This window comes from Anoplopoma fimbria, chromosome 7 (assembly GCF_027596085.1).
Source record: "Anoplopoma fimbria isolate UVic2021 breed Golden Eagle Sablefish chromosome 7, Afim_UVic_2022, whole genome shotgun sequence".
NCBI classification, from domain to species: domain Eukaryota; kingdom Metazoa; phylum Chordata; class Actinopteri; order Perciformes; family Anoplopomatidae; genus Anoplopoma; species Anoplopoma fimbria.
In genome coordinates, this window is record NC_072455.1 from 13,021,918 (window position 1) to 13,037,914 (window position 15,997).

Genomic DNA, 15,997 nt, shown 5'->3' on the forward strand with positions numbered 1-15,997 from the left:
AAAGGATTCCAAATGTTGTGATGCAATAACAACTACATTCATGTTTTGGCTAATCAAATTAAAATCAAATTCGGAAGCAGGAGATCAAGATGTGCTGCTATCTCTGCCATTTTTTTCCCCATCTTTGTGAATGTTGTGCAACATGCATTAGAGGCCATTTGCTCCTGTAGAGTTAATCCAGTCAACACCATTTGGTCAAGGTCAATTTTTCTACTCCCAAAAAGTTAGGAGTCATTTACTACGTTAGTTAGTAAGCCCAGGTAGCTTCTTTCTATTCTGCTGATGCCCTTACAGAATGTCTTCACAGTCTGAAATTGAATGAACCAGTTAAGAGTGGTCAGACTACATTAGAACGCATTAACAGTGTTTTTCTTCTGATAAAAAAGATATATTTAGTTAAGCGAAATGTCTTTTAATATTATCAGACATTGTTATTTCCTGCTAAATGACTTAATGTAATGTAATGTAATGTAATGTTATCCTCTTTATTCAAAACTTTCAAAAAACTAAAATTCCATGAAGAATTTTTGAAGCCACTGAATACATTTGTTTTATCCATTTCTATTTTTTGTGTGAGAATCTGTCTTCGGTTCTCCACTACCATGACAGTTGACAAGAATAAGTTTAATTTAAGATCCACATTTAAGAGTGTGTATTCAGCCCTAGTGGTGAGGAGAGCAGTGGTTAATGCCTGATAATGCCTTTTTGCATTGTAAATTGAACATGTTCGGAAAATGTGAGCATTTAGGATGAGGTTTATAATTTACTGAGGATGGTGATAATTATTCAGCAGAGAGTTCATGTCTGTCAAAGCTCTTTTTTAAATGATAATCACTGTTTTATGGTTTAATGTAATCTGTTGCTTTCCGAGAATGCGTCTCGATGTGTGGGGTTGGCAGCAGTCTTCCAGACAGGCAGATAGAGATCAGCAGTGACTGAAGCCTGGGGTTTGTCCTTCCACAGCTGTGAAGGACAGCCTTGGGTTTGAGAAGAGGCCGACATTGATTTTCTTGGCCTGGTTATGTGACGGCTGAGGCAGGCTTCTCTGATCGTTAACATTGTTTTTTTCTGTGGGTAAGAAACATGTCTGTCCTGACATGCATGGACACAAACATGCGCACAAACTCTGATTTTTAGGAAAGTTGATTGCCTGGGAAGCTGAGATGTGACTAAATCCTCCAGTGAAAATCATCTAATTCGCTAACATGTCACACGTTCTTGCCTTTGCCAAATAGGTTTATTGATTTTTTTCTCCTTTGAGATGTTTTTGGCCTGTCCATTGGGAACAAACGCTGTATTAATTCTGGCTACAGACTGATCAATACAAATGGCTTGCAAGGCACCTTTTGATGAAACTTGCATAATCACCTACTTTACTTTGAACTCTGATAATATAGCACCCCCCCCCCCCCCCCCAGGTTAATAAGCTACTGTATGTATATGTATGTAGGTATCCTTTATTTAACTAGCAGGAGTTAGCCCTGATGTAGGAACATTATAATACAAGAATACATATTTGTGTATGTACAGTAGTTGTTTTATGTTATCTCTTAACAGAATTATTCCTTAGACCTCCCATGAATGCCTTATTTTTTAATAAACAACTGTTTTTGAGAGGGTAATGTACGAGAGAAAAATATATATAGAGAGAGGGGTTGCAGTCAGTGACATGAACAGCTCAGCTGTGCGTGTGATAGATTCTATTTAGTCCCTACTACTTTTTCTCTGACCTTATCTTCCTCAATCTCAACCCTCTCACTCTGTCTTTTGGGGGGAAAAAGAAATATATGGAATTTCCAGTTGCAGCATCCTTTCAAGTTTAGATCCTGCTGCTTGTTGGGGTGGGGGTGGGGGCAGGAAATGCACATCTATGCCCTGGACATGGTGCATCAGAGCGTGGGTGTCTGATGTTGAGATCTGTGCGTGTCTTAGGGGAGATGATGGGAGACGGTGAGATGCTCTAATGTCAGATTTCCCATTCTTCTGGTACGATCTATTTTCTTGGTGTGTGCTGAAGTAATCAGTCAGCCCAGTTTGGGATGGACAACAGACAGGGATCAGAGTTTAATGGCAGCAGCCTGTGGGAGACTTCATAAGGAGGGAGAGTAGAGAGGCTGCATACATATGAAGAGATTATAGTCATGATTCTTCTGCTGGTCGCAATGAATGTCTGCTGGGGATAGAGGAAAATATTCCACCTTCGTGTTGAACCATATAGGAGCAATGACTGTTTTGGATTTTGGTTTGGATGTTTTCTCAAAGTTCATACTCATGCTTAAATCATTGAGTGACCAACTGACCTCAGTGCACCAGTATGTGCCATGCAAGCTAACTTAACAAATGCAATATTTCACAATTCTTCAGGGTTGTCCAATTTAATTTGATCACTAATTAATTCATAAATAAATGAAGCTTTCGGTCTATACAAAGTTAAAAATAAGAACCAAAGGTGATGGCTTCAAAATTGTTCAACAGTCCAAAAGCCAATAAAATAAAAGCCTCAGATGCTCACATTTGTCGCTGGAACCATTACATGCTACGCATTTTTGTTTGAAACATTAATTATCTCATCAAAATGTTTGAGAATTTTTTGGGGGGTTCATTGACTAATTTATATATTGAATCACACTGTACGTCTGATATTGATAGTATGCCACACTTCTGTGTTATATACTGTTTGTTGTTGATAAACTACTGTTAATCGTTGGCATAAAACTCACACCCACACTGACATTTTCACTCATAACGTATACTTCACGTATCATATCAAAGGAAAGTTTGGAGTTTGGGTGAATCTTAAGAATAGATACACTGCTAATGTGCATACATTTTTTTAGTTGTAAAGACTATTGTCTAAAGAATTAAGTCTCCTTATAAGTAATGCACAGGTTATGATGATGAAAATCTATGGCCCACAACACTTCACCTGCAGTGTTACAGACACCAATGTTTGTTTTATTTTAAAATCTAATTTATATTCTCACTGCAAACCATTTAACACATAGGTAAGGAGTCAGAGGACTGCAGCTGCACTCATTTCATTTCTCCAGAATACTAATTTATGTCTAACCTCAGTTTTCTATGTAACATACAATGAGAACTTTAAAGTACTGATGTAATAGTATAATGTTTCGCTCCACTTTGTGTGAAGCTAAAATCCATCAAATGAACAAACAGATAGAGGTGCCTTTGGAGGCGGTTATTGGGTTACGTGATTCACTAAAAGTCAGCGTGGTCTTTAAAAACCAAGACGAGGCACTTTTTGAACTTACCAGTGAAACCTGAGCTTTTCCATCAAGTGTTCAGTATCTTGAGATGATAGGAAAACGACTTGATTAATTAGTGTTACAGAGTGAACAGCTGAGTCAGACGAAGTCGGCTGACTATGACTATAGAAGAGAGGAAGCCATCTCCACACCAGTAAAGGTGAGAACCTTCACTGGTTGCTGTACTTGCTCGCTTCCTTTCTCTCTTGTAACCTTTGTTTTTCCATCAACATGTTTTGTTTTTTTCCATGGACAGTCCTCGCAGGGAGGTCGGAGGTAGACAAAGGTCAGTGAATGAGAACATCACTGTGAGGGATAGTAACTCGTCATACTGGAGGTTGGTGTGTAGCTTTAAATGCATTCTGGCTACAAGAGTACACAAAATTATAACAAATTTCACTTTAAAGTCTGTTGCTCATGATTTAAATACCTTCTTTGAAAAATGAATCAAATGCGCAAAAGGCAAGAAGATGAAAAGAATAAAGTCTGAGGGATAGAGAGAGGTGTGCTGTGGCAAATATTAAACAGCTGTGGTGCAGAATGTACACAACATAGCATCAGAAATAACATTTGGTGTTCATAGCAACATCAAAACAATTGCACACACATTTTCCCATGAAAGGTCTGACACATTTCATTTGGTTGTATCAGGAGGAGAACTTGAACTGTAGCCCTTTAAATCAGAATGCCAAACAATGGGAATGTCAGCAGAGTGGTGAAGAGAAACTCTGCACATTCGAGAACACTTTCACCTTGAAGTGTTAGTGAATGGGGGTGTGAACACATTTCGCTTTTGTAACTTTGACCAACAAACACATTTCCAGTTGAATCAGCAGTTTGTTTTTCTTTTTTTTTTTTTACTTTCTGTTTAAACCCAAGCAGAAGGGATAGCAGAAAAGTGTTACCTTCAGCCCCGGGGTCAGGTCGTCGGGGTCAAAGGTGGTCAGAGGTGAAGGTCCAGGACGTTAGCCATAGGACAGGACAAGGGGTGGGACACACATTGGTGGAGGTCACAGAGAAGCACAAAGACATGGCGGAAGGGAGAGGGAGGAGAAGCAGGAGGCACAACCAAAAAAAAAAAAAAAAAAAAAAAATCAATAAATGAGGAGATGTGGAAGGAGAGGAGGAAAGGGGCAGCAACAGGGGAGGATGTTGCAAAGAGGTAAAAAAGACAAGGGAGGATTTGGGAAGAGATGGAGGGACATGGCACCGAGAGAAGGTGTAAAGCAGAGGGGGAAATTGTGAGGGAAAGCGGCAGCTTCGAGGGGTTGGGGGAAGAGGCTGAGTCAATTCCTCTAAAAAACCAGAACCAAAATAAAAGGAATGAACCCATACCTTGGTCGTTTAACGTCAGGTGCGCCAGACCTTGAAAGGGAAAAAACAGAAAAAAAGAACAGAAAGAGGAAGAAAAGAAGGTCATAAAAGGCACGGGAAGAAAAAAAGCATTGTCACAACGTTGGACTGCAGTTTGTGACAGACATCCTGGGGCAGACTTGGATGTCAGAGTTCAAATCAAAGGTAAAAAAACGAGAAAGAGAGATAGGGAGAGAGAGAGAGAGAGAATAGTAACAGAAAACAAGCAAACACTTCTTGAGTGAGGTGTGGGGGGTTTAGAAAAAAAAGCATTTTCATTTGGCGCAACCCCCGAAGGCTATTGCTCTCACAAATGCTTTTTTTTCCTCTGGAGTACTTATGGAACACACAGAACTGTTTGGCAGAAAAGGCTTGAACTGGATTTCTCATCTCCTACTGTGCACATATCATAAAAAAAGAACCGGAGCTCTGTAAGGTCTCACACAGAGAGGGTCAGAGATAAACCTGGAAATACGCTACAGGGTAAAACCTGTAAAAACCCAAAGTCAAAGATTATTCCAACAAAGATGTGAGCATCACAACATCTTCCCAAAATATGTAGCCTATTTAGCGAACTCTCGGCTATAGTGCACACATCGTGCCAAAACCACAGATCCCTAGATTAAAAAAGAAAGACGTCCACAAGGAGACTTAGCTGTTGTAACATCAAGTTACTTCTGAATCAAACCGCAGTACCAGGCAAACTGAAAGACATCTTTGGAAATATAAATCAGAAAAATGTTCAGGTCCTGATTGATCAAAACTTACTGTTATCACAAGAAATACCTCCAGTGTATAGTTATTCACAACTGTAGTCTATCCAGTCGCAGCACAATCATCCTCAGAAATAACAACCACACTTTCAAAACTGACATTCAAAGAAGCAGCAGGCCGAACAAATGAAGGTCACTCCTTAAAGCAACTAGAGTAAAAATATTAAGAACAAAACAAATCTCATTGTATCTGAGAGACTTTGTTGCACTACCACAGGGAGTTTATGTTGTATAATTGTCTGTTATCATGCACACACCTGTCTAGACTGTGAGGATATATGATGAAAATAACGTTCCCTCAAAACTGGTAAAGCAGCAGTATTTACAAACACAATGAAATATAATAGCTCTTACTGTTTGAGTAATCAGCATTAATACAGCACCTGTACAGGGGATCATCAGCGACAAAATGTCTGAAAGGAGGAAAAATAATAGCAAAACATGTGTTTAAACATCATAGCTGGCACGGGTCATGCACTGTAAACAAACACTAGCATGTCTCGGGGATAGAATTATTGAAAGCAAACCATAACACTGAGAAATAGAACGTAGTAGAACAAAAATGAAACATGGCCTTAACTATGGCCGAAAGCAAGGTTTACTCCCAAATAAACCGAAAGGCTCAAGCAAATTGGATTTAACCCCAGGCAGCACAAAATATCAACAGCATTACGTCTGTTGGACTACAAGTCCCAAAAGGTCAAATCGTTTCTAGACCACCTGTCTTTTCTTTGATCAATACCATTTCAAACATAAGACTCCCGGCAGTACCAGCAAACAGCTCAATCAAATAAACCCCCTACCATCAAGGAAGTGCAGGGGTGTTGCCTCGGGGTGATTTACTTTGGTTTGAAATATCAGTATTCACCACAATAAACAAGGGTCCAAAATGCAGAAAATATTCTACTATTAAAGCTATTTGCTACCTTAAAAACCCTTCAGACTTAAAAGATTCACATCACAGATGATTTTTTCCATGATGCTTGACATTCAATACTTGGTATTATATTGACAAAAAATAAGTTAAAAACTTTCTTCGAAAGAAATGTTAAAAATTCTTCACCCACTGAAAGCTGCAAAAAAGAGAAAGAGTCCGTAAAGCAGCACTAATACCAACACCAACACGTCAGCTTCCATGCACAGCAAACAGGCCAGGGTTTGTCTTTCCGAGGTCTGTGCATCAGCATGTAAACCATGGACTGGCTAACTGAGTTGCTTCACTGATGAGGTTGCCTTCAATTTTCAGTTGCTGCAATAAAACAATAGTGCTAATGTCTAAGAAAACAAAGCAACACACAACTGGAGCTGGAATGCACAAAATGAGTCTATGCCACCAGCAGCCAACAGGTAAATCACAAAACAAAGGCTCCAGAAACTCAAATGACTCTTCATTACAAGCTGTCCCTATTGACTTCTTTCTTAATAACATCTGTGATTCAGGGGCAGAGGAAATGTACAGGCAGAGTGTTTTATTTATCTGGCTGCAGTCCGTTTCCTGCCGGCCCTTTGCAGGGCGTCCAATCATTCTCACTCTGCCTCCCTCTGTTTTTGTTCCCTTGCTCATAACCCATTAAGGAGATAAGGCGAAGGCTCCTGCAATGAAACAGAACGGCGCTTTTGCTGCATACGAAGTCATTCAAATACACCAACCAACCGTCCCCGGCCTCATCCAGCTCAGGCAGTCAAAAGACAGTGAGCTGAAGAAGATGAGAAAAGGTGAAGAAGAGAAGGTAAAAAATAATGGCACTCAGAGGAGGGGACAGAGCAATGACAGCGAGTTGTCAAATGGCGTCTTCACAGACAGTGTTAACCGGAGATTCACAGACAGGTGTGCAGCACAGTGGCAGAGAAAAGCCACAAATCAATCAAAAGGAGAAATTCATTCCAAGCTAACGTATCAGGAAATTAGAAGGTCGTGATTTGATTGGTGCAACATGCCAAACAATCCTCACAACATTTTATTCCCCCAAAACAGAAAGCTGCATACACGCTAACACACACAGCCAGTCACACACATTGTGTTGTCTTGGCAGAAGCACAGGATGCCACATTCCATGCCAGATTCTGATCAGGATGTGACGGCTTCATTACCAAGTGGTCTGAGAGAGAGAGAGGAGACGGCATGACTGAAATTGAAATTACTGATCAGGGTAAGACATCTGAATACTTCAGACATAAGGAAAAGCTCTGTCTCTCTCAACTTCCATTCTGCATCAATATTGGAGCACAAATCAAATTATCACAGCATCAAGCCAAGCCTCACGTAGTGGGGATGTGACAAAATCCGAGCCCAACCGTTGAGTCTCCCCATCTCGTTGACATCTGAGCATTTCATTACATCTTTGATTCTGCGGCGAGTACAGATGGGAGTGCCTGACGGAACCGGCGCCGATTGGTTGGTTATGATTGAGTGGCAGATGGAGCGGGGTCATAATTCTGCCATTAGGAGGAGACATGCTTACGTCTTATCTGGCCAATTCCTCTTCCCCTCTGTTTTCCGCCCATTTTCCCACCTTTTCTTGGCTCCCCGTCTCCACATCCAGCCCTCCATCAGTCAGCTGCAGCTGCCTCCTTCCCTCTTCTTCCTCATCTGCCACTTTCTTCTGCTTTGCTTTCAGGTCTGATGAACAAAGGCCGCTTTTCTTTTGCAAACTACTGATTTCCTTCAAATGACTGTTAGTGGCTCAGACACCAGTGCTAGATGGTGCCAGACACTGCATGATTAAGATAAAGGCAGGCGATGTCAACAAGGGTTACATGAATGTATCAGTTCATACACCACACTGATACATTTGTTTAGTTTAATGCAAATAAGAACAATCTACAAATGATCGCATGGCTAATACCATGGTGTCTTGCATGTCTTTGTTTTGAAGCAGTCAACAGGTACAGCATGTTCTTGAATGACCTTGTAAGCCATTTCTCTGTCCTACACACACACATGAACAGATGTGCTGGGTCTCAGGAAAACACACAATTGGTAGGGTTGGAGAAAAATGGTTGTAATCACCATTATCATTTGCTACCCCTTCTGCACTTCCCCTCACTTCTTCTATCCCTCGTTCATCAGATGGCCACATAGACTCGAGTCAGAAGGAGGAATGTGTTCCGCCAGGTCCCCTGTGGTGCTGGGCTGGCATGTTAAACAGCATCACCCTCCAAGGACTCTCACCAGCATATGGCCATCGCACTTTGCGTGCCTCCTGAAGGCACATGCCATATTGACACAAAACCTTCTTTACTTGCAGATGCCAAAATGGCAGTAGGTTAAAACATATTTCTGGAGGACTGCCTCAGATGGCTTTAGTGGGAGCGAGCATCCCCAAAAACCGAGAACTACCGAGGTGTATAAAAGCCAGGAAGTATAAAATAAGAACAATGAATGCTGGGTGCACCCTTGGCATGAGATATAAAACCACACAATATCTAAAACATCTGACGCAGCTACAAATCACTGGCTTTTACTAGGCCTGGGCACAGATAAAGTTTTACTGCGTAATCATTGCTGTATGTCTCCCATTGCCAAAAAGTGCAGGCATGACCCCTCGAGGGCTCAGAAACAATCCAGGAGAATTTGTAAAAACATCTGCTTAAAAGACGTGGGGAAATGGTTCAGATTGAATGTGAATAATATTCATCTTGGTAGGCTGATCCATAATGCATAGTGTCTTTGAACAGCTTAAGTAATATAGAAACTGTGGCAGAATGTAAAGTGCTTTAATAATTCATTGTGGATATCTATTCTATGAGAGAGAGAAAGGACGAGATAGTGGGAGGTAAGGTGCTAAGGAGACCTCTACAATCTTGCTAAGAGTTATAGACTGATGTTAAAGGATCCCATGTCTTACAACGCTTTAAATTATTAACAATGAGCTTGCCCGTTTCAAAAGGAAGAAACGGGTTCTATACTTTAAGATCAAGTGAAATCAAGGGAAAACCATGCTCACTGGGTCCACATCGCTTACTTAATGCAGAGTCATAGACTGCAGCTGGCTGTGATTTTAATAAAGGATAAATGACAGACGGCGCATTTACAGAAAGATACAAAGTAGAAGTCTCTTTCATCCCATGAAGCTGCAGCTCTGTGTGTGTGGGTGTTTCACTGAGAAGGTAATCTACATATTCCACTCAGACTGGGCATATGTGCTACACACATGGAAATAGTTCATTTTGGGTGTTCAGTTTGCTTTCTGAGTACATAATAACTTTTTGCGGTTTTATAACAAAAATGAAATGATCTGATCAGTAAAGTCAAACTTCCTCTGTAGTGCCCCTGGGTGCTTTTTAAGTCTCTGTAGCCGTCTGCTGTAAATGTTAGCTTTGGAGTCCGGATGTTTGATCAGCGAATACATTCCGCCCTGGTCATAATTTGAATCGAATCGCCTTATTGATGTTTCGGCCAAAAAAGAAAAGTCAGTGTTTCCTCAAGGTCTGGTCTGTCTGTCCAGTATGAACAACAGGTCAGCAGGTCACTGCAGTGTCTTCTGATTTGCACACACAGTACACCGTAGAAAAGCACGTCACCCATAGGATTCTGAACGGATGTTTAAAGATTCGATTTGGATTTACAGCATGCTGCTATATAAATCAGATACTGGGGGCAAAAGTCCAATGTTCAGAGCTGTTGAGAAGCCTGGGTGCAGCTTGCACTAAACAAAATGCCAAAGCTTGATAGGCTGAGGCACGTGTCTATCAAGCAAACACAATCTACGTCGTCATGACACAGTTACAAAAATTCACAATAACACACAAAGAATTAGAAGCAGGAAACCATGCTCGTTGAGCATGTGGTACTACAGACTAGAGGAGATTGAGAGAGGAACATTACTTTGACAACTTTCCACGTTGGCTGGAGCATTTATCTCTTGTGGCAGTGGCTCATATGGACATTTTTACAACACCTTGGCAAATAAAATACACACATTAAACTAAATAGGATTTCATGGTATTTATGGGCTGGATATACAAAAAAAATATAAAAACATGTTTATTTCTTGGTTTGATGCGTTGGTTTCTGGCAGAATGCCCTAGATTCTCAAAGTATCTGAATAAAAAATGTACTCCTTTCACAGCATTTCAGAATTCACCTCTGTGGTTGTGTGAGCACGCATGCATTTGATTTCCTTGGAAATACCACAGGGAACTGTTGACCCCAAGCAGGGCACTTAAGCTGAGTGAGTGAAGCATTAAATCTTTATGGTCACTTTCCACTTTACACAGCAGCAACAGCCATCATCTGTCAGGAGCGATGCACTAAGTTGTTTGGAAGACTGTCAAATGACGTGATTTACTATTCAAAGATACAATTAGAAAGGGCAGCACTACATAATTAAGATTGGCCATACCATACGTATTTAACCCAACCCTGCCATGATATATAATACAAAACAACTTTGTAGCCATATTTATGGTGCTTGACACACTGTCCTGACATACTGCACAATCAAAACATGACATTTTTTTACTAAATTGGCGATTTTACATGGGGCTTACCCATATTGAAAACACTTAGTGTTGTTTATTGGCTTAATAACTGTCTATTCTGTACGTGGGGAGATCACAGTAGTGTCTTACAAGGGAAAATATCTCATATCGAGATATTATGCTCCCCCACATCTCCTAATTAACTGCATAACGCTGAGTGAATCACTTTGACTTGCACATTTTGTTCATTAAAACACAGCTAATATGTCATGGGATATGTCTGAATAAATAAATCAGGGCTTAGAGATTGGTGAGGGGTAGAGATCTGAACAGTTTCCATTCCATCTTAATTAAACAGTTCATAAATAAATAGGACCTCCATATGTCGAGCTGGAGCAGTTTGACTAATGTCATGTTTTAGCCATTCGAGCTCACTCACAGAAGGGATGTTGACGATTTCTTCACTTATACTAATTTACACAAAACAGACTAAAGATACTCAAAGGAGCTCCAGTGTTTTACTCGCTCTTACATAAAACCCCACTGGCTTCACTTCAAAGGAGGAGCTGTACCAACACTGAAAGCATCTATGTAACATATCTAACAAAACATATCATCCTCATGTCCTAGAGTTTATTTCATAAATTATGTCCTTCCATTGTTTCTATTTTTTCCAGTGACCAAATGTTTGGAGTTCCTGGACTGGAGGAACCATGCTGGTTCCATCTTACGAAAACCAATAAATTATTTGTCTGACCTCTATTTTCCTTTCATTTCTGAGGTCAAAACTAATCATTCGCCCTCACTGAGATCTGGTGTCCTTTCTCAGAGTATCCATCTGTCCTTCCTCTCCTCTTCCTAATCTATAACTGCCAGTGCTGCAGATGCATCCGACGACTGCTCCATCCGCCCTCTTTCAACAGTCAATTTCATGGAATGAATGCCTCTGATTGCCACTCCTGGACTCTACTCATTAGGGAAGCTAAAAGTGGAAAGTGGGCAACGGAAATGCATGCTGTCGGTTACAGTATTTTTTCCCAGGATGTTCGAAGCTGTAATTGCAACGTCAAATGTGATGGAGAGTACAGCAGCATTGATGGAAGGAAGGAAGCCAGTCCTCAAGTGGGCGATTAGCACATGGAACCACCGCCCCTTTCTTATGTGCGAAACAATCAAAAGACCTCAACCCAACACACGCATGACCTACCCAAAGGTACAAATGGTAAATGGACTGTACTTGTATAGGGCTTTTCTAGTCTTCCGACCACTCAAAGCGCTTTTACATTACTAATCATTCACCCTTTCATACCCCTTCATACACTGATGACAGGGGCTACCATGCAAGGTGCCACCTGAACATCAGGGTCTTAATCATTCACACCCATTCATACACCGATGGCACAGCCTTCGGGAGCAACTCGGGGTTAAGTGTCTTGCCCAAGGACACATCGACATGGACTGCCGGAGCCAGGGATCGAACCGCCGATCCTCTGATTGGAGGACGACCCTGCTCTCCACTGAGCCACAGCCGCCCAAGCATTTTTCAAGTCCTTGTTCCTGATTTGTGCGCCTCTTTGCATTCAATCTTTTAGATTGTCCATCTAGTTTCATAGAGTTTCAAGTCTTGGTTATGTTTAAACCACTGAAGATATACAGAATGAAAAGATGATAATAGCTTCCAATTATCAAGTCTCAATATCTACAAATAAGTGTGATCACTCCAAAATCAAGGAAGTGAGAAGATAAATAATCAACCTTCACTAGCAATAAAAAAAAATCTCAGCCACAGAGCATATTAAATGCCTGGTAAAGGCAGTTTTTTTATATAATTGTCGCCTGCGTCACAAAAATAAACCCATGTGAGTGAGATAAAGTAAAAGCAACAAAATCCCCTGGTCCTCTGAGCCATGGAAGCTCAAGTCAAGGCAAAGTAATCTTCAGGGACATTAGTGTAAAATAGCACCTTGCCTTGAGCGTTTGTTGATGTTTAATGTTTCATTTTGACAATTTTCTCCCTACAGCCGTCGTTTAGAGCACACATCCTGTTCCTCTCCACTAACAACACGGCAGTGAACTGTATTTTCATGGTGGAGAAAAAATAAAATCCTAATGACTTTTCCTGGAAATGTGGCATCCCGTCAGGGCAACTTCCTGCCTTGTGTCAGGGGGTGGGTCTCAGCAGGTAACTACAACAACATCCCATAATGGAGAATTAATGTCTTCCAACTGAGACGATGCACTAACTACATTTAGCTCATTGGGTCTGGTAAACACCATTAGACCATGGATTCTGCAGTGCTCCTGGAAGTTCAGTCATTTGAAAGAGTCAGTTAGATAAGTATGGTGAAATTTATGGAAATTGTGTAACAAATGTATTCATAATTCATGAGCCTATTTTCTGATGCTGGAAAACACTTGGTGGGGAACAATACGCAGCTTGATTTAACTGAGATTGCAAAGTCCCAACTGGCATATCCTCCTTACTCGCAGAACGGTGTGTTCCTTTGCTGCATAATGGTGAATGAAATGATGTGAAGAAGTTGAAGTTGCTAACAGACTCTTCAGGAAGCTGAATTCTGCCAAATAGCTAAATAGCTTAATCTGATATTCAGTTTATTCTTTTAATTGTCTTTATAGCAAAATATCAGTTCTGACAATCAGATTGATTAATCAATTCACTTGACACATTTAATCAAAAAAGGCCACTTCAACTATTGTCATCAAACTGATCAGTTGCTGGGAACATTTTGGTTTAATATTTCCTATTGTATGAGTATGAGTGTATGTGTGTTCGGTTCATGGGAAATGTCAAACTGAAAAAGTCAGACAAATAGCGAATATAGTAAGAAGTGATCTTAATGTGAAAAGACAAAAATGTATAGACTCATTTTTTGTCCAGCCATTTGTTAAGTGCAAAGCCACACCATAAAATGGCAGAGTTCAACCCTAAATTAAAGAAACAAATCTCAAGTTGTTGTTTTTTTCCCAGACAAAACAGTATCTCGTTTAGTTTCAGCCGCTGAGCAAAAAGCCCTGCTGCTTGCTTTCATCTCGCCAAACTCTAATTAGGCAAACTGAACAAATACCAGAGAGCGAGGAGTCCTCTGCATATTCAAACAAAAGGGCTCCTGAATTCGAGCAAGGAAAAGGAGCTAAAGAGAGGGAGAAAGAGAGGAGAGAGAGCTGATCACAAGAAAATTAAACGGCACTGAACCTTGTAAACAAATATTTCAACAATGTTGAACACAATGCAGGCGATGTCTGGTGCCGCTGTGCTGTGAAATAGCCCGGCTCCGTTTGGAATGGAGTTTCACGTATGATAGGCACTGAGAACTAGGCACAACTAAAGAGACAAAAAGGAAACAAAAGACATCAAGTGTGTGTGTGTGTGTGTGTGTGTGTGTGTGTGTGTGTGTGTGTGTGTGTGTGTGTGTGTGTGTGTGTGTGTGTGTGTGTGTGTGTGTATTGTGAAGGGGTATCAGCAGAACAATGTTAATACAAAGGTTTGTATTACAAAAAGTAACATTTAAATTTAAAAAGAGGTTAAGGGGATAGTTTGTGTGTTTTGAGGTGCTGTTGTATGAGGTAATTATCCATAGTTAGGAGTACCCGCACAAGTGCGTAGGAAGTACGGGTACAGTATTTTCACCGCCATTAGAGAAACCTTTCCAATGGAGAACTGAAGTGTATATATATATCCATCCATGCTCCCTTAAAAGCTACCAGACTCCATTGACCAAAACAGTTTTTTTATGTTGCTGGTCTACTGTTGCCTTGACTGATTAGTTTGTTTGTGTTATGGTGTGACTTTGGTGTTTTAAAGGGTAAGTTCAGATTCACCAGCTCGCTGTCGTAGAGGGCTGTATGACAGCAAGGTGAAGCTGTGAGAATATTCAAAATAAATAAATGGCTGAAATATGTTATGGGAAATATCACTGCTTGCTTTGCTTTAATGCTGGTACTCCAGTCTATTTCTTCCAAATTAGGGGCATGCCGCCCGCCACCTTCTGTAGGCAGTAAACACAGACTATGGATAAGAACCTCACACAAACCCACTTCAAAAATATTGAACCATCCCTTAAAGCAGAATATTTCTGCTCATCATCCTACCTGCCTGGAAATGCCTAAAGCCCGTCATTGCCTTCATTAATAGGTTTTCCTTTAGCAATGTGGAGTGTTCCACCTTGAAGTGTCAGCTGTATTTCCCTGAAATATACAAGCTTCTAGTTGGCCCAAGAACGTTGAGATGAAAGAGAAAAGACTGACGCAAATCCATTTCTTTCCTCTCAATGTCGGAGAATTGTTTTCTGCCCAAGTTCTATTTCTCTTGAAAGACTCATCACTTTTAAGGCCTTCTTTGGACAAATGCATGAGATGCTGCAGCCCTACCCTTGTTGGCATGACAACTGGCTCCAGTATCTTTTCTACCATGACGCTGGCCATACTGGTGTGTTCACATTTTGCTTCACATTCCCCCGCTCTCTTTTTCTTTCTCATTTTCATCTATTGATAATGTCCCCTTGTTATACTTTTTTTTTCTTTTTCTGCCCGTCTTTATCTTTCTCCTCGTCTTTTGTTCCCCTTTTTTTTTTTTTTTTAAATATGGCCTTTCTCTAGAGGTCACTCTTCCCTGTCAGTGTGTCTTAAGCGGCAAGTGTTCAAGATCGCAATTGTGGGTTTTTATTACATTTTATATCAAAATACATAACGCTTAGCTCTGTTAAGTCCAGGGGGATTTTAATTTGAATATGTTTTTACAAATGACCAAGAGCATTCAGTAATTAAATTAAGGGTACATTTGAATCAGTAATGATTTCTCAAAATAGTGTCTCCTGGTTCATTGCCTACAGAGGTAAACTGAGCAGAGATTGCAGGTATCGGGCAATGGACGCTACCCTTTCATGAATCTTCCCATTGCAGCACAATTGCCTTGTGGGGGTAAATCCTTTTTATATAGTCAGGAGTCCTGTAGCCCATTAATACCACATTGCCAAGGCTGTATTGTTTAACTTTAGGCATTTGTCAGAATACATTGCAACACTGATGCAGTGCAGATGAGTGGAATGAACAGGACCTGCAATAATCTTATTGCATTACTTTAATCAAAAACAAGCAAGTCGAAATACAAGTACAGAATCAAACTCGAAGAAAACAACAGAACTGTAGTAAAAACAAAGAATG

At 40.6% G+C, this 15,997-nt stretch overlaps 1 protein-coding gene across 1 annotated transcript in view; it reads right to left on the bottom strand.

The window, feature by feature from the left end:
- The window catches only part of nrxn2b (neurexin 2b), a 570,846-nt gene that overhangs the window by 476,277 nt on the left and 78,572 nt on the right, over positions 1-15,997 (bottom strand). Inside the window, 2 exon segments of the mRNA XM_054600957.1 lie at positions 3,697-3,699; positions 4,596-4,631. Of these exon segments, the coding sequence (XP_054456932.1) occupies positions 3,697-3,699; positions 4,596-4,631 (39 nt within the window).